The 16,351-nt window shown below is 50.8% G+C and overlaps 2 protein-coding genes across 4 annotated transcripts; both read left to right on the top strand.

Moving 5' to 3' along the window:
* The first annotated feature begins 220 nt into the window (after positions 1-220).
* On the top strand, positions 221-7,125 carry CYP26C1 (cytochrome P450 family 26 subfamily C member 1). 2 transcript variants are annotated; one of them, XM_072340245.1, is made up of 6 exons: positions 221-551; positions 634-858; positions 963-1,238; positions 2,565-2,720; positions 4,886-5,368; positions 5,454-7,125. In XM_072340245.1, exons 1-6 carry the CDS (start codon positions 360-362, stop codon positions 5,811-5,813), a joined length of 1,692 nt encoding a protein of 563 aa, XP_072196346.1. In that variant the 5' UTR covers positions 221-359; the 3' UTR covers positions 5,814-7,125. The 2 variants fall into 2 exon arrangements, with proteins under 2 accessions (XP_072196346.1, XP_072196347.1); XM_072340246.1 differs by lacking the exon at positions 963-1,238.
* A 983-nt stretch (positions 7,126-8,108) lies between these two features.
* On the top strand, positions 8,109-11,826 carry CYP26A1 (cytochrome P450 family 26 subfamily A member 1). 2 transcript variants are annotated; one of them, XM_072340283.1, is made up of 7 exons: positions 8,109-8,217; positions 9,149-9,373; positions 9,478-9,762; positions 9,894-10,043; positions 10,371-10,505; positions 10,704-10,856; positions 11,037-11,707. In XM_072340283.1, exons 2-7 carry the CDS (start codon positions 9,167-9,169, stop codon positions 11,376-11,378), a joined length of 1,272 nt encoding a protein of 423 aa, XP_072196384.1. In that variant the 5' UTR covers positions 8,109-8,217; positions 9,149-9,166; the 3' UTR covers positions 11,379-11,707. The 2 variants fall into 2 exon arrangements, with proteins under 2 accessions (XP_072196384.1, XP_072196383.1); XM_072340282.1 differs by lacking the exon at positions 8,109-8,217 and adding an exon at positions 8,609-8,938 and having other exon boundaries at positions 11,037-11,826.
* Positions 11,827-16,351: the final 4,525 nt, after the last annotated feature.

Raw genomic sequence — 16,351 nt, 5'->3', positions numbered from 1 at the left:
GGCCAGCACGCAGGGAGCAGTCGCCGCCGCCCCCGATCGCCTCGCGCCCCTTCCATCAATCCCGGCTCTCCGGCTCCAATCATCGCACTTAGCCGCGCTGCTTAAATATGCAGGGGAGACGTCATCTGCGAAGGTGGATCGGGCGTTAAGTGGCCAATATCTATATAAATGTGGCCGAGGAGAGAAGTGGGAGCAGGAGGCGAGCGGGGCCGGGCGGGCCGCAGCCGGGAGGTCCCTTCCGCTCGCAGTCTCCTTCCCGGCCCCGCGCGTGGCAGCCGCCGGGGCGGGCACCGCCGCCGCTCCCCGCCCTCCCGGCGCGGGGCAGGGAGCGGGACGCGCGGTGCGCTGCAGGAGGGAGGATGCCGGCCGGGCTCTGCTGGCCCGCGGCGGCCCCCCTGGCGCTGCTGTTTCTGGCGCTGGTGCTCGCCCTGTGCCGGCTCCTGTGGGCGTTGCGCTGGAGCCTCAGCCGAGACCGTACCAGCGCCCTGCCGCTGCCCAAGGGCTCTATGGGTTGGCCCTTCTTCGGGGAGACCCTGCACTGGCTGCTGCAGGTGAGGCGCGGGGCAACGGGGACGGGACGGGACGGGACGGGGGCTGGCGGGAGCCCCGAGCTGACCCACGGCTTGTCTCCAGGGATCCCGCTTCCACAGCTCCCGGCGGGAGCGCTACGGCAACGTGTTCAAGACCCACCTGCTGGGCCGCCCAGTGGTGCGGGTGACTGGCGCTGAGAATGTCCGCAAGATCCTGCTGGGTGAGCACACATTGGTCAGCGCACAGTGGCCCCAGAGCACCCAGATCCTCCTCGGCTCCCACACACTGCTTGGCTCCACAGGTGACCTGCACCGCCAGCGCCGCAAGGTGAGACCCACGGGTGTGTGGCCGGGCATCTCCTGCCCATCTCTCAGCACCACGCGGACCCGTGCTTTAACCTCCTGCCTCTGTTTCCTCCCTTCTGCTTCTAGATCCTGGCCAGAGTGTTCTGCCGTGCTGCCCTGGAAAGCTACCTGCCGCGGATCCAGAAGGTTGTGAGCTGGGAGCTGCGGGGCTGGTGCATGCAGCCGGGCTCCATCGCCGTTTATTCCTCTGCTAAAACCTTAACTTTCCGCATTGCAGCTCGGATTCTGCTGGGACTCCGTCTGGAGGAAAAACAGTTCAAGGACCTGGCCAAAACCTTTGAACAGCTGGTGGAGAACCTCTTTTCCCTGCCCCTCAATGTGCCCTTCAGTGGGCTGCGCAAGGTATTGCCACCTGCCCTGCTCCTGCCCGGGGCTGGGCCGGGCTGTGGCTGCACAGATCCCATCCGCAGGCCCGACAAGAGGCAATCCAATGAGCTCAGGGCACTTGCTCAACCCTCTGCTGGGTGCCTCCAGCACCTGCCTGCATAGACTCTGGCACAGCGTGGAGTTGCCACATTTGTTGCTGGACCCTTTTCCTCAGCTTTGTTTACCCAGTGCCTGCTGCTGTACTACTGCATTCCCTCTGGGTTCAAGCCCACCTGTGGCAGAGGTCTGTGCATGGGCAGAGAGCAGCGGTCACAGGGGGACCCCGTTGTGCACCTTGGCAGGCTGAGAGCTGGAGACCTCTTTCTGGTGCCTGGTGCAGTGCAGAAGGGGAACATGGCAGTGGGACAGCCTGCTCTGCCTCTCACAGCCCCATTCATTCTCTGCTGCCCTGCCCCTTCTTGCCACCTGTTTAGTTTCAATTCTGCTCTTCCTCCTCTGGCTTTGGGTTCTCTTTCCCTTTGGGCCCACAGCCCAAATTGCTGTCTTTTCAATCAAGGCCTTGCCCAACCTCGTTTCCACTGAACTCTGCTCACCATTACTTTCCCCACCACCCCTAGCTGTCACCAGCATGAGCTACCACTCACCTGTCCCTCCCTGCCTCCTCAGCTCAGCTATGGTCCATCTGGCCCCAGACCAAACTCTTCATCTCCTGCTCACAGCCCCTTTTCCTTTACTCAAATCCTTCCCACCTGAGCTCTCTTTTGTAACTACTTCCCAGCTGCTGACTGTGGCCATTTCTACCGCTAACCACCCAGTCCTTCTGGCCTTGCTGCCTCCATCCATCCCTGCTCTGCAAGGACATTTCTCCTCACTTGGTTGACTGAGGTCTTCTCAAATGTTTTGCTGCAGAGCCAGAGATTAGCCAGGTGTGATTAACATGTTCCCATTCTGGAAAAGCCCCTCATTTGTCACTGTCAGTGCCTTGCTTCCAGGGCTCATTAAGTGACCTCACACTCTACCTGGGACAGGCTCCTATTGGACCTGGCCAGGCCAGAGGTCTGCTGCAGACCTCTCTGGATTCAGCCCCACAAGTTTGCTGCTGTCATCTCCTCCCAAAGCCTTTCCTAGGGCTTGTACTGACTCACAGTAGAAAGCTAATGAACCCTCAGCAGTTCTTACCACCTGCTGCCTACTGTGAGGCCCTGGGGCTGGGCAGCAAGCTAACTCCTCTTTGCTGTTGCAGATCCTGGAATTAAAGATGACCGTATTGGGAGTCCCCTGGCCTCTCCAGAGAGGGGGATGGTGCCCAAGTCTCCCCTGACCTGTGTCTGTCTCCCACAGGGCATCAAAGCACGGGACATGCTGCATGAGTTCATGGAGAGGGCCATACAGGAGAAACTGCAGCGAGCCATGTCAGAAGAACACAGCGATGCTCTGGATTTCATAATAAACAGTGCCAAGGAACACGGCAGAGAGTTCACCATGCAGGAGCTGAAGGTAACCGCAGCCCCACACAGTTCCCTTCTGAGCTTGTGGCTGTGAGCGTGGGGCAGAGGGATGGCAGGAGAGGGCTGTGTGGGACTGCTGGTCGGGCTCTGCCTTACAACAGAGCTGGAACCTAAAATGTAATCAAGTGCCTTTCTGCCAGTCCTCTTCACAGGCATTTGGCCTCAACCTGGCTTAGGATGCATTTAGAGTTAAGCAGCTGTGTCCAGACTCTGTGCATCAGTGTGCACTTGATAACCTCCAGGATGCTGTTCTGGAAATACATAGAGCTATACCCAGGGCAGTGTGTGTGTAGATCATGTCACCCCATTCCTCAGGGCTGGGAGCTCAGAGAACTCATCAAAATGGGCTGTGGGCTGGAATGATGGGTTCTGGGACATTCCTTATGACCTCCTTATTAATTACACTGGGGAGCTTGAGGACTGTGTGATGCAATATGATTCATCGCTGTGACTTAGGGATGAACCCAGAAGTCCTCACTGGGACAAAACCCAGTGAAGAGCACTTTGCCAAAGGTCTTGGGAAAAAAATTGTCATTAGTGCTGCATCATTCATACCTCCAGGTCATTCCAGGTCAGGCAGGGACATGACATGGCATCTATGTGGCAAGGTTTGAAGCAGTTTTGCATGGATACAGTTTAAAAACATAGGACACGTGGCTTCACTGTTTATTTAGATATTTAAGGATAGTGATCCAATGCTAAATGTTTCGTATGTATTTTGTAGAAGTGTAATCTCTAAATTCTGAAGTGTTTGGAAGACATTACAGAGGTTCTTAGATGCAATTAGAACTGGTATATTTCAAGATAACTAAAACTTATTCCCAGACTCAAAATGTGATCAGTTAGGCTGGGTTGAACTTTTTGAGTATTCACGTATGTATTGCACAAGAATAACTACATGACCTCTCATTGTGTTCCTGGCTCTGACCACAGGTGAGATGATAACAGCAGGAACACATAGATATTGAACACAGTGTGGGGTGACATGGCAGTGACCTGGGGCTGGCTGTCCCCAGCTTAGTGGTGGCCCTGATTCCAGCTGGGCTGCAGCACTGGGACACACCGAGGCAGCTGTGGGAGAATGTAGCCTCACTGTCACCAGTTGTGTTGGCACTGTAAAAGCGGGGAGAGAAAGTAAGCAACTTGGTGTCACAACTTACACTGCAGCACCATCAGAGGCTGATGCAGGCAGTCGTAGGGGCTATTATTTCAAAATGCAGAGCCTGCCATAAATTCCTTGTGCTGTATTGTAATGTTCTAGCTTTTAATTGCAAGCTGTGGAACTCACAGATTTATTTTCCTCTGGGTCTGCAGTCCTGTGGATGTAAAAATTCGTGCTGCCGCCTGCAGGAGGTGTGCTAAGGGTCAGCAGGGACCTGTTATTTCAGAAGCTTTATTTCTGCTGAAAGATGCCCTTGAGAGCTGCACTTTGGCAAAAGCCTGCTGTCCAGACAATATATGTTGCTAGTGATGGTAGAAAGTCTTTCCTTTGTTACCCTTGATCTTACCAGACTTGGATCCAGGAGCCTTAAAATATCAGGTGTCCTTCCCTGTGCTCCTGGCTTCACCCTCCAGACCTATCCCCAGCAATCCTTAACTTTCTGCTTCTGAGCACTGGTCTGAGTCCCCTTCCACACAAGCAAATGGTCAGTTACAACAAGGTGGATTGAATTGAGCCCGTTTTAGCTGCCAGTGCATCTGTGATCCATAGATAAACATGCAACCTTATTGCTCCTGGGTGGTCAGAGAGGCAGAAGCTGCAGGGGAGGCAGGGGAAAGTGCTGTTGAAGATAAAAAACATAATGCTTAAAGTGAACATCACTCTTTATGATAGAATGCATGCTGAAATTCTTGTTAGGGTTTGTACATTTGGGACAGAAAGCTGAGAAGAGCCAGAATGGAAGAGATATGCACTTAGCTGTTTGGTGTAAGTTCCTAGGCAGGTGGATGTCTGCTTTGTATGGAGGTGGATGAGCATGAATATGTTACGTGCAGAGTCCTGCCAGCCCTGGGGGGTGCAGGCTGTAGAGAGTGGAGGCAGAGGCAGGGCCCTCTGCACAGGGACAAAACCTGTGAAAGCTGAGAACAATCTGAAAATCTTATCACAACCAGCTCAAAGTGGTATTCAAACCTGTCACCTTCCTTCCCTGCCAGGAATCAGCCATCGAGCTCATATTTGCTGCATTTTTCACCACGGCCAGCGCCAGCACCTCCCTCATCCTCCTGCTGCTAAAGCATCCCACAGCAATTGAAAAAATCCGTCAAGAGCTGGCATCCCATGAGCTGTACCCACAGCACCAGAACTGCCCCATGGCACTCTGCCCAGGGGCAGGCAGGGACAGCGAGCAGCAACTCCTCACCACAGTCAGCAATGCTCATGAAGACCAGAATCAGCCCTCTGACCACATAGAGGAGACAGAGCTGGGGGGTGGCTGCTCCCCCCATCTCCCAGCCCCGCTGGACCCCATGCACCCCCCTAACAGCCCCCAGCCCCAGGGCTGCCGCTGCCCCCCAGACATCAGCCTGGAGCAGCTGAGCCGCCTGCGCTACCTGGACTGCGTGGTCAAGGAGGTGCTGCGAGTGCTGCCACCTGTCTCTGGAGGATACAGGACTGCACTGCAGACCTTCGAGCTGGATGTAAGTGCCTGCAGAAAAGGGAGAAGGTGGGCTGCCCCCAGAGACCTTCTGCTGGCCCTAACTCTCCCCTCTACTCCCCTCACAGGGTTACCAGATCCCCAAGGGCTGGAGCGTGATGTACAGCATCCGCGACACGCATGAGACAGCTGCCATCTACCACAGCCCCCCAGGTGGCTTTGATCCTGACCGCTTCAGTGTCACTCAGCCGGAGGCTGCTGGCCGCTTCCACTACATCCCCTTTGGCGGTGGGGCACGGAGCTGCATTGGCAAGGAGCTGGCACAAGCCATCCTAAAGCTGCTGGCCATCGAGCTGGTCACCACGGCCCGCTGGGAGCTGGCCACCCCCACCTTCCCCGCCATGCAGACAGTGCCCATTGTGCACCCTGTTGATGGGCTGCAGCTCTACTTCCACCCCCTGCATCCCAGTCATGGTGGTGAGGCCTGAACCAGGCTGCTGAGTTCAGCCCAGTGGCGGTGCTCATGGCTGGGCCACCACAGAGCAAAGCCCCAAAGGCCTTTTTGTTTTTCCCCCTCCTGGTGCTCAGTGCATTAGGAAGGGTCCCACAGAGCCCTGAGAACCAAGGGAAGTCTCATCCCCCTGGGGGTGCCCACCAGCCCAGCCCCAAACACATCCCCAGGAGCAAAGCCCCATTCCTGCTCCAGGGCTTTCTCCTGTGGGGAAAGGCAGGAGTGTCCCGAATACCCCATCCTCCACACCTTGTCCTATACACCACAGCTTTCTAGAGGTGGAAAAGAGGGAAGATGAGGGCTCTGCAGGGGAATACCCGCTAGGCCTGCCCAATTTATAGTATCAGCTGTAGGTAGGATAATTATGTCAAGAGGTTTTTACTGTAAACATTTCATCTCTTTCCTGCACTTCCTATTAGAGCCAGTGCAAATGAGACATTTGTTGACCCAGTGGCTGTGCATGCAGTGTCTGAGTGCCATACTGCTGCTCAGGGCCTGACATGCAGCCCCATCCCAAGTCCCTGCAGAATGCAGAGAGCAGCTTGAGATGGGGAACAGACCTGTGGAAAATAAATGTTTGGAAAACGTTCATTTCTGAACCAGCCTGCTTTGTGAGGGCACTTCCTGTGCTCCTGCTGCTGCTGGAACATGATGGAGGGACATCTGCATGGGGCCATGGTGGCTGTCACAGGGCAGCAGTGACCCTGCCCCAGCCCAGCTATGTATGTAAGCACCAACCAGTGGCTCTGGAGCACCACAATGGTGCCTGAGGCTGAGGGCTCATTTTCAGGTGGCTTTTGAATGCCTCACTGGGGTATGAGTCTCCTGCATACAATGATGTGAGTCCTGCTGCTTGTGCCCCAAATGTCCGGTGTCAGTGCCAGGCTGAAAGCCACCCTGCCCGGACCGGTCCTTGTCATGAGTCTATGCTGGGGCACACAGCGGGGCACAGCACAGCCTGGGGCAGAAATGTGTCTCCCAAATGTGGCTGGACAGATCTGGAAGAGGTTGAACCGTGGGACTGAATTAAATGCTGTTGGCAGCTCGACCCCGTTGTGAACCAGAGCCTCTGCCCCTCCTGACCTTGTCCTGAGAAGTGCATCTCCCCTGCTATCAGAGTGGCTGCAGGTGGCACTGGGTGGCCACTGTGGGGCCACTGGTGCAACAGTGACCTGGGGGACATGAGGGACGTGTGGGCTCTGGCCACGGGAGTACCGGGGCTCCTCCAGCAGTGCACTTAAAAATTACCCCGAGTGCTAACGAGCCCCGCAGCCACCCACTGAAATGTGTAACGTAGATCTAGTTAAAAAAACAAAAGACTCGAAACTGATTTTGTTTTCAGATAAACACGAGCATTTACAAATGAAGTGTAATAATTGTTACTTGTAATCAAAGTTTGTTCATATTAGGCTGTTAATTTCTTGACCTCCTTCCAAGATGTTTTTAATTATCCCTTTCACTCTTTACCATTTGATTCTTTTCGAGCCGATGGCTGCGGAATACACAGCTGGGGAGATAATAAAGCCTTCCTGCGGCAATTATCGGTGCTCAGGCCACCGTATCTCGTTATTTTGACAGACAGTGAACTTGGCGCGGTTGCCGGCCGGGTTCACGCAGATGTCACGGTCCGTGTTGTAGGTCACGAGCGGGTCAGCGCCCGGCGAGGGGAGAGCGCCGGGTCAGGGCGCGGCCGCCGCTCCGGGCCGAGCGCCGCGGGGCTACCCCGAGGGTCCGCCCGGGCAGGGGCTGCGGGGGGCGGGCGGCCGCATAGGGAGGGACGGAAGGTCCCGTCCGGTGCGCTGAGCGTCAGAAAAGTACTAATTTAAAATGACACCTCGCCAGCGCCACCACCCCTTTAGACACAAACACGCACACGCGCAACTTCCAGCGTTTATTGAGTTTTTCGTAGGAGTAAGAAAGCAAAAGTATGATGGGAAAATGGGGAGATAAAAGGGAGGGGTAGCGATCACGATAGTTTACTGGCAGCGGAGAAGTCCGCGGCCCCATCCTTCCCTTTGCATCCCCGTAGTACCCGGCGGCCGCGTCCTTCGGAGTTCATTCCGCGCGGGCCCCAGAGGAGCCCATTGGGCGCTTCTCCCGCAAGTCGAACCCCGGAGCTGCTCCGGCGGGGAGCACAGCCCGACCGGCAGGCACGGCCTTGCGGAGCACCTCTCCCTGGCCGCGGCAGCCCCGGCGAGCCCGGGTGAAGGCGGGCAGAGGAGATCAGAGCCGAGCGCAGCAGGCAGGGTGTTCTCTTTCCGCGCTCACCTCCCTTTCCGTCGATGACCCGCGGTTGAACCTGCATCGGGAGGCCGAGACGGAGCGCTGACCGCCGCTCCTTCCTCCGCGGCAGGGCAGAAACACGAACCGGGCCTTCCGAGGTGAGCCAGGGACGGCGGAGCGAACTCAGACGACGCGGCTTTGCCCGGGGAGCCACAGGGTGCCCCCGGTGAGGGGCAACGCCCTCAGCCCGGCTACCAGCGGGTCCGACCGGCGACGGAACCCCGCGGAGGCTGGGAGCTTCCCGCGGGTGGGTGCATCCGGGCGGCTGGCTCCGTGCCGCCGCAACGGGGCACTTCTCCGCCTCGGTGCTGCCGGTCCCCGAGGAGCGCGGCGGTAAATCCAAAGGGGTGGCGAGTCCCAGCCGGCTGTGGCTCCCGCAGCACCCCGTCCGTCTGCCCGGTGTCCGTCTGCGGCGGACGGGATGCGCCGCGCAAAGCAAACAGTTAAAGATTTCGGGGGGAGGAGCCAGGCCGCAATCCGCAATTAAAGATGAACTTTGGGTGAACTAATTTATCGGATGGTAAGGTAGGGTGGGCAGCAACCTGGGAAGGGTATAAAAGGCGGCCCGCGGCGAGCCCGGCCCGCGCACTCGGAGCTCCCGAGGGGCCGGACTGGACCCGCTGCCCCGCCATGGGCTTCTCCGCCCTGGTCGCCAGCGCCCTGTGCACCTTCCTGCTGCCCCTGCTGCTCTTCCTGGCCGCCGTCCGGCTCTGGGACCTGTACTGCGCTAGCGGCCGCGACCCCAGCTGTCCACTGCCGCTGCCCCCGGGCACCATGGGTCTTCCCTTCTTCGGGGAGACGCTGCAGATGGTGCTGCAGGTAAGGCGTGCAACTCCTCCTCTCCCTGCAAGGGACGAGGCTGAGCGGGGCTGTGCCGGGCTCCCAACCCCAGGTGCGGATGAGCTCATTCTTCTTTTTCATTATTTTTTTTTCTTTTCTTTCTTCTCTTTTCTTTTTTCTTTTTCCCTATTTATTCATTTAAAACTTATTTATTTATTTAAAATTTACTTACTTCTTTTCCTCGTCCAGCGGCGGAAATTCCTGCAGATGAAGCGCAGGAAATACGGCTTCATCTACAAGACTCACCTCTTTGGGCGACCCACTGTGCGGGTGATGGGCGCAGAGAACGTAAGGCACATCCTGCTGGGCGAGCACCGCCTGGTCTCCGTTCAGTGGCCCGCCTCAGTGCGCACCATCCTGGGCTCGGGCTGCCTCTCCAACCTCCACAACGGGCAGCACAAACACCGCAAAAAGGTACGGCCCCGACGGCGGGCGGGGAGCGGGGCGGTCGTCCCGGGTGCAGTGGCCAAGCCCATATCCTCTTCCTCTTCTCCTCCTCCTTCTTGTCCCCCGGGCAGGTGATCATGCGGGCCTTCTCCCGGGACGCTCTGCAGCACTATGTGCCCGTCATTCAAGAGGAGGTGAATGCCTGCCTGGCACAGTGGCTGGGCGCCGGGCCCTGCCTGCTGGTGTACCCGGAGGTGAAGCGCCTCATGTTCCGCATTGCCATGCGCATCCTGCTGGGCTTCCAGCCCCGCCAGGCCGGCCCCGACGGTGAGCAGCAGCTGGTGGAGGCCTTTGAGGAGATGATCCGCAACCTCTTCTCTCTCCCCATCGATGTGCCTTTCAGTGGGCTTTACCGGGTGAGGTTCTAGGCCAGCTAGAAATGCTCCCAGAGCAGCAGGCAGGGATGGTTGTGTGGTGTAAATCAGCAGTGTGGTGTAAGTTGGTGGTGTGGCACAAGTCCCAGCTCACTCTGCCCCTGTTTGCACAGGGTCTGAGGGCACGCAACATCATCCATGCCAAGATTGAGGAGAACATCCGTGCCAAAATGGCCCGCAAGGAGCCCGAGGGTGGCTACAAGGATGCACTGCAGCTGCTGATGGAGCACACACAGGGTAATGGAGAGCAGCTCAACATGCAGGTGAGGTTTTCCCCATCCAGATCCATCTCTTCCCACCCTGCTTCCCTCCCTCAGTCAGCAGCATGTTTATCTTGGGGACTAAAAATGGTGCTGTCCCTTTGCTGAGTCATAAAGCAGCCTGTGCAGTGCACGAGAGTCTTGGGGGCAGAGGATGCAGCTAGGCTGCTCAATAAGGGGTGTAGGGTTGTGCCTGTGAGGACCACCACCTGCGCTGGCTCCTGGGTGCCCACTCAAGCCTGAAATCACCACACAGCATTGGTGGTGGAATGGGCCCAGTGGGGATATCACACTCAAGGCATATTTTCTCTCTCCTGTCCTGTGTGTAAGGAGCTGAAGGAGTCTGCCACAGAGCTGCTGTTTGGGGGCCATGAAACCACTGCCAGTGCTGCCACATCACTGATTGCCTTCCTGGGGCTCCACCATGATGTTCTGCAGAAAGTGAGGAAGGAGCTGCAAGTAAAGGTGTGTGTCTTTCCTACAGCCACTTCCCAGGAGCAGGCAGTAGGAAGGTCCCTCAGAGGTGTCCCAGGATGGGTTCCTCTTGACACAGAGGGTTCCCTACTTATAGTGTGGCAGGGAAACACAATTAGCTGAGGGACAGCTGTCTTGCGGTGCCTGTAGCCTGTTCCATAAATGTCATGGCAGTGTCTTCCTACCTAGGGGTTACTGTCTGGTCCCAACCAAGAGAAGCAATTGGACATGGAGGACTTGGAGCAGCTGAAGTACACAGGCTGTGTTATCAAGGAGACCCTCAGGCTGAGCCCTCCTGTTCCCGGAGGATTCCGAATTGCACTCAAGACACTTGAGCTGAATGTAAGTGGGGCTGGGGCTCAGCTCCTCACAGCACTGCTGAGTGTGAGTGTGGTTGTGTAGGTACCTTCCTTAGTGAGTGGGGGGAACTGGCGGGTGTACCTGCATATCACGTATCACATGCTGACTCTTCAGCTTCCTTAACACAAGGCTCTTCAGATCTCCTCTCTCTTCTTTTGGTAGGGTTACCAGATCCCCAAAGGTTGGAACGTTATTTACAGTATCTGTGATACCCACGATGTGGCCGATCTCTTTACCGACAAGGACGAGTTTAACCCAGACCGCTTCATGTCTCCATCTCCAGAGGACTCCTCTAGGTTCAGCTTCATCCCTTTTGGTGGGGGCTTGAGGAGCTGCGTAGGCAAAGAGTTTGCAAAAGTCCTTCTAAAAATATTTACGGTGGAGCTGGCACGGAGCTGTGACTGGCAGCTGCTAAATGGACCTCCTACAATGAAAACGGGCCCCATAGTGTACCCTGTGGACAATCTGCCTGCCAAATTCACAGGTTTCAGCGGCCAAATCTGAGTGCTCAACGCTCACCTCCGGCTGGATTTCTGTATAACATCTCATATGTACATAGTAACTTTTTATAGTAACGAAGGCCTTTAAATATTTAAACTTGTAAATGTACAGTAGTTATTTATGTCTAAGTATTTCAAAAGGCTGTGACATTTTCCCCCAAGCACTACAATTATGGGTCGCTGATTCATAATTAGATAATTTTATTTCTATAGAAATAAGTTATCCCCTATTTAAAAATCTTACTGCAAGCTGGCCAGATACGTGTTTGACAAAACATTTCACCATGGTGTATGCATGCATCCAGAAATATTCTCTAAAGGCATTTGAAACAATGGCAACTAGCTATCATCCAAATTATCTAAATCATTATGGTTTGAGCTTTTCAGTATTATTTGTGTCTAGACCTTGTGTTTAATGTGTGAATTTTACGTTTGATAATAAAGTTTATTTTTGAAGATCCTCTGCATGAAGATCTGTCTGCATACTAGAGGGTAGCTTAACCAGATAAAATGAGTCTAAAGGGGTTGAATACCAATCAGACTTGCTTTTATGGATATCCTGTTTACCATTCTTGTGCTCACACCTCTCCCCTACCCTCCTGCCCCCCATGTGCTTCTCAGTTGTGTGCAGTAAACTGTTTTGGCACTATGGTATGACAGTGAGTGCTACAGGTCTCTTTATCAAGCACATAGTGTTGAGAAATAGAAAATGAGGAAGTAAAGGGAAGCAGAAGAATAGCACATAACACAAGTCTTTATCTGGAACTGGAGAAAACAGGTAGGGAGGAAAAAAACTCCATGAAGGTTCTCTTCTCCTATGTTACTGCTGACCTGTATAAACAGAGCACTGGCTCTTGTTCTGTGTTGAGTCTGCAGTCTATGAGCCTTTACTTACAAAGGTGTCTCTTATCAGCTGTTAGACCAAATAAAATCTGCTGTTACTTCTTGTTGAAATGCAACAGTTCTGCATAGGTCAGAGACAGAGTGTGCATTTGGTTTAAGAACTTCTTTCCTGGAATTCAGCAAAGTGAAAACTAAAAGGCAGGCACTAATGTGAATTGATTAACAGGGAATCAACTGTTGAGATGCAATTCCCTAGGGCTGTGTAAGCAGGGCAGATAAAATGCCCTGGTCATGACCCCTGTTTTGCCTTAACCATAAGGTTTTTTCTGCTTTCCCCCCCATCCCCCCCCCCCACCCCACCCCATTACTACATCTATTAGTCTTCCTTCAAAAGTCAAACAACATTGGGTAGCTCTATAAACATCTACAAAGTAAACTCATGTAATTTGGTGTCGTGATCACTTCTAGAAACATATAATTTCTTTTCTTTTGCTTCTGGAGCTCACTTTTTCATTCTGGTCTTCCAAGGTCAAAATTACGGATGGTGTTAAGCTGATCAAAATCACTTCAGCTGTTTGATAGCACCTATGAGGTTTGGGTTTATTTTAGGGGGTGTTTCTATGTTTTTAAAATATCAAAGCTTCAAACAAACTTCTGATATAAGAAATTATTTATGTCTTCCATTTAAAAATGAGCACAGCTGCTGAAGTCTTAAAATGAAAGAGATATTCATTTTAGATTGTGCCTAGGTCCTGTTGGCAGTATTTAGAATCTTAAATAATTTTCACTGTGCCTATTTCCTGTTCAACTGTGCTCCTCAGGCATTTGATCAATGATCTCAGTTTAAGACCCATTTATCACCAATGTAGTTGTAGAAAATTGCAAACCCTGATCCCAGTTTGGAGGTGTTCTGGAAGTCTAGAGTGCAGAACATCTCTTGTTTTGGCATTCTTTAACACTGTCCTTGTTAACATGACAACATCCTACAGATACTAACAGGAGTTAATATCCTAGAAGTGCTTTATAATTCTTAACTAAAGTTCTTCATATATGGGAAATTCGTTAATGATCCTTCATTATTTTAGTTTACATTCTATTTTTATAAAGAGTGAGAATCAGTGATGTCTGGAGAATACATACCTATTTAATGGTATAAGCCTATGATCTTCCATACATTTCTCTGTTTCCTTTTATATTTTTCATTCAGATTCACAAGGATTTTATATTTGGAGAAAAAAGGGATCATACACTTAATTTGACTTTGTCTGAACATCTGGGGGCACATCCTCAGCTGTTGTAAATCATGACAACATAACCCATGTTAGGCACTGCCCCCATATAATTCATCCCTGGAGTTCAATGGTCTGTCACTGCTGTGTAATTTAGGCATCCAGGAGCTGGCTTTCAACAAAAAACTCCCAAAGCTGGTAGCAGTGTAGCTGCAGTGATACAGAGCTTGGCGTGGGTTAATTGCTAAAATATTTGCCCTACTTCTTGAGCAGGTTTTACAGCCCTGCTAATCTCCCTGAGCAGCTGTATGTGGCAGGGTGGGTGCGCAGCCCAGCCCCAGGTGAGCTCTATTGTGGTTACATGGTTCTGCCCACCCAGTAGTGCTGGGCAGTAATGGGCTAAGGCTGCAGCAGCCAAGCACTTTCAGAGTTTCTGAAGCCTCTGTGCAGTGCTTGGTGTGTGGTTCTTGTTAACAGCATGCAGTTATAGTCATCCTTGGATAAAATGGCATCAAAGAATGACTTTGGTGTGAGCTGACATTGAGGAATGCTACTGGGTAAATCGGTCCCTGGTTGAAAGGCATTAGTGTTTCCAGATCAGGCCGGGACAGGTAATGCTGACTTGAAAATAGTTATATGAGCAAGGAAAAAAGTTGCAAACAAACACTGTAGATTCAGTGAAAGGAAAATAATATTGCTTGATTTTTGAATTGTTTAATCAAATTTATTTCATTTTGTCCCGGTGGGATTTAATAATAGTCATGTTTCTTTCAACAGTCAAGATAAGAAAGGATTATTTGAAAGGATTTTTTTCTGTTCTGGTTCGTTAAAACACCCTTTGAAGGGCAGTATGAGTTTGAAGATTTTGCACTTTTCTAATGTTTTTTTTGTTTTGTTTTGTTTTTTGTTTTTTTTTTTTATTTTTTTTGTTTTGTTTTGTTTTTGCTTGTTTTGCCTTTTCTCCAGGACTCTTTTCCTGGATCTTGCAAAATGAGACTGACAGAAAGGCTGCCTTTCTTCCCCATTTAATTATTTGTGCGTTTTCCTGTTTTCATCTGGTCAGTGATTTAGAATGATCTTTGGAAGGGTACCAAGAAAAATACTTCATAATATGTAAAATATTCCAACCTTGGCTTTCAAGAAGCACTTGCCTACCTAACAGATATAGGAAGTTTATTAGACTGGTTTTATAGATCTGTGTCTAGTTAGCTTAGAAAACAGAATGCTGCTGTGCTGTGTTAATTCTGCACGTTGGTATTAGATCTCAGTGAGGGTGCTGATGAATGAATATGGCCCAGTTTAGTTAAAAATTAATGTGTATGAAAGTGGACCCCAATGTCCACACCTCAATTTTTTTTTATGTTTTTTTTTAACTTTTCTTAAATTAGAGTTGATTTTATGAATTATAAATACTCAAATAATGCTGTGTATCTTAAAGAGCTGCACTGCTGAGGATCCTTGAAAATCCAGCTACTTCTGACTTGGTCCCAAATTAAGCAGCTTAAATGCAAACCACCCATTCCTGAAGTTTTTTGCCTTGTAATTGTTACATAGGTCTTTGCTGGAACAGCCTCTTCTATGCAAAAGTATGTCTCTGCTGTACACTCGCATAAGTTAAAGTTCAATCTATAGATTCTTGGTAATGTTTCTATTGATTTTTGGTAACGCTTCTGCAACATAAAAGTCACAAATCTTGTGTTTGGGGCATACAGCATGGTATGCTCCAGACCCAAATGGGTTACTTTATTTATGGCTTAAAGGTACTAAGTCACATGTAGTTGTCTTTTCTATTATAACAAAAAAGAGTGGCTAGGTTTGGACAGCCGTTGTTAATGCAGATAGTTTTGTTTGCCAGGTGGTTTGTATTGTAAATTCTCTGTCAAGTTATACATCCAGCATGCAATGCAAAACATATACAGATTAGCAGCAAAGATTCGAGAAGTTTATTAGTTGCAACCATTAGAGTGATAGATTAGGAGAAAGGAAACATAACTGGCAGCAAGTTTAGAGAAGGCTCATTACTAGACCAGCTTGCTTCACTTGTTTAATAATGTCTTATGAAAAATGTTATATGAGAAGTTCAATGAATAATGCAGCTTTCATTAAGTTATGTAAATGAATGTAACTTCGTGGGTGGGTTAGAAATAAAATATTAACAAATCTGTTTATACCCAAAGAGTAAGAGCAGCAGAGACAGCTCTTAATGAATCTCAGATTAAAATATTTAAAAGGTGGTAGATGACAACTTTAGTAGTATGGCATAGTAGTGCTATTTTAATAGATTTTTGCTGCCAGCCTTTCAGTTGTGTCATAAGAAAGGCTGTATTTTAAATATTTTCAGCTAATTAGAGCACTATTCACTCCTTTATCAGCAGTCCCAACGGCTTGGTTTAGCTTCTGTATGTTGATGGTACCCTAAGAATACACGTGCAACTTGCATGATTTGCAAGGCTAGAAGGATCCATTTAGCAAAAGTGACTTATGATGTACTTGTTTGCAAGGTCACTTTGTTCACAAACGCACAATCATTCACACACGGGTTGGTTTCAATGCATTTTTGTTTTTCAATTTATGACCATTTAAGAAAGCTTAAGTCTCTACAGGTTAAGTTTACACTACCATACTGTAGAACTGCCACAACGTGAGGAAATTATAAACCAAGGGCTAAATCAGCTGTTGACAACATGCTTTCCTACCATGCCCACAAATGCCAACTGTTTGTATGTATGCCTCTCCCAAAACAAGTCCTTGGATTTGGGCCTCACAGCTTACACAGAAGGTCAAAGATTATGAGAGCCTGTTTTTGAGCAAAGTAGGGAATAAATTCCAGAGCTGAGGGCCCCTCGCAAGATCTCTGAAGAGATAAAAGTAACCAAAAGGCAGTCTCATTGCATTCATTGGGGTA

The sequence above is a fragment of the Excalfactoria chinensis genome, chromosome 6, assembly GCF_039878825.1.
Source record: "Excalfactoria chinensis isolate bCotChi1 chromosome 6, bCotChi1.hap2, whole genome shotgun sequence".
Taxonomy (NCBI): Eukaryota; Metazoa; Chordata; class Aves; order Galliformes; family Phasianidae; genus Excalfactoria; species Excalfactoria chinensis.
This window is presented reverse-complemented; position numbering and strand designations above follow the sequence as displayed.

Excerpts from the sequence above, each read along its gene's own strand:
- CYP26C1 (XM_072340245.1), top strand. The coding sequence starts at position 360 with ATGCCGGCCGGGCTCTGCTGGCCCGCGGCGGCCCCCCTGGCGCTGCTG. Across the intron at positions 1,239-2,564 it reads CCTTCAGTGGGCTGCGCAAG|GGCATCAAAGCACGGGACAT; the intron begins GTATTGCCACCT and ends TGTCTCCCACAG. Across the intron at positions 5,369-5,453 it reads TGCAGACCTTCGAGCTGGAT|GGTTACCAGATCCCCAAGGG; the intron begins GTAAGTGCCTGC and ends CTCCCCTCACAG.
- CYP26A1 (XM_072340282.1), top strand. The coding sequence starts at position 8,750 with ATGGGCTTCTCCGCCCTGGTCGCCAGCGCCCTGTGCACCTTCCTGCTG. Across the intron at positions 10,044-10,370 it reads GAGAGCAGCTCAACATGCAG|GAGCTGAAGGAGTCTGCCAC; the intron begins GTGAGGTTTTCC and ends CCTGTGTGTAAG. Across the intron at positions 10,506-10,703 it reads GGAAGGAGCTGCAAGTAAAG|GGGTTACTGTCTGGTCCCAA; the intron begins GTGTGTGTCTTT and ends CTTCCTACCTAG.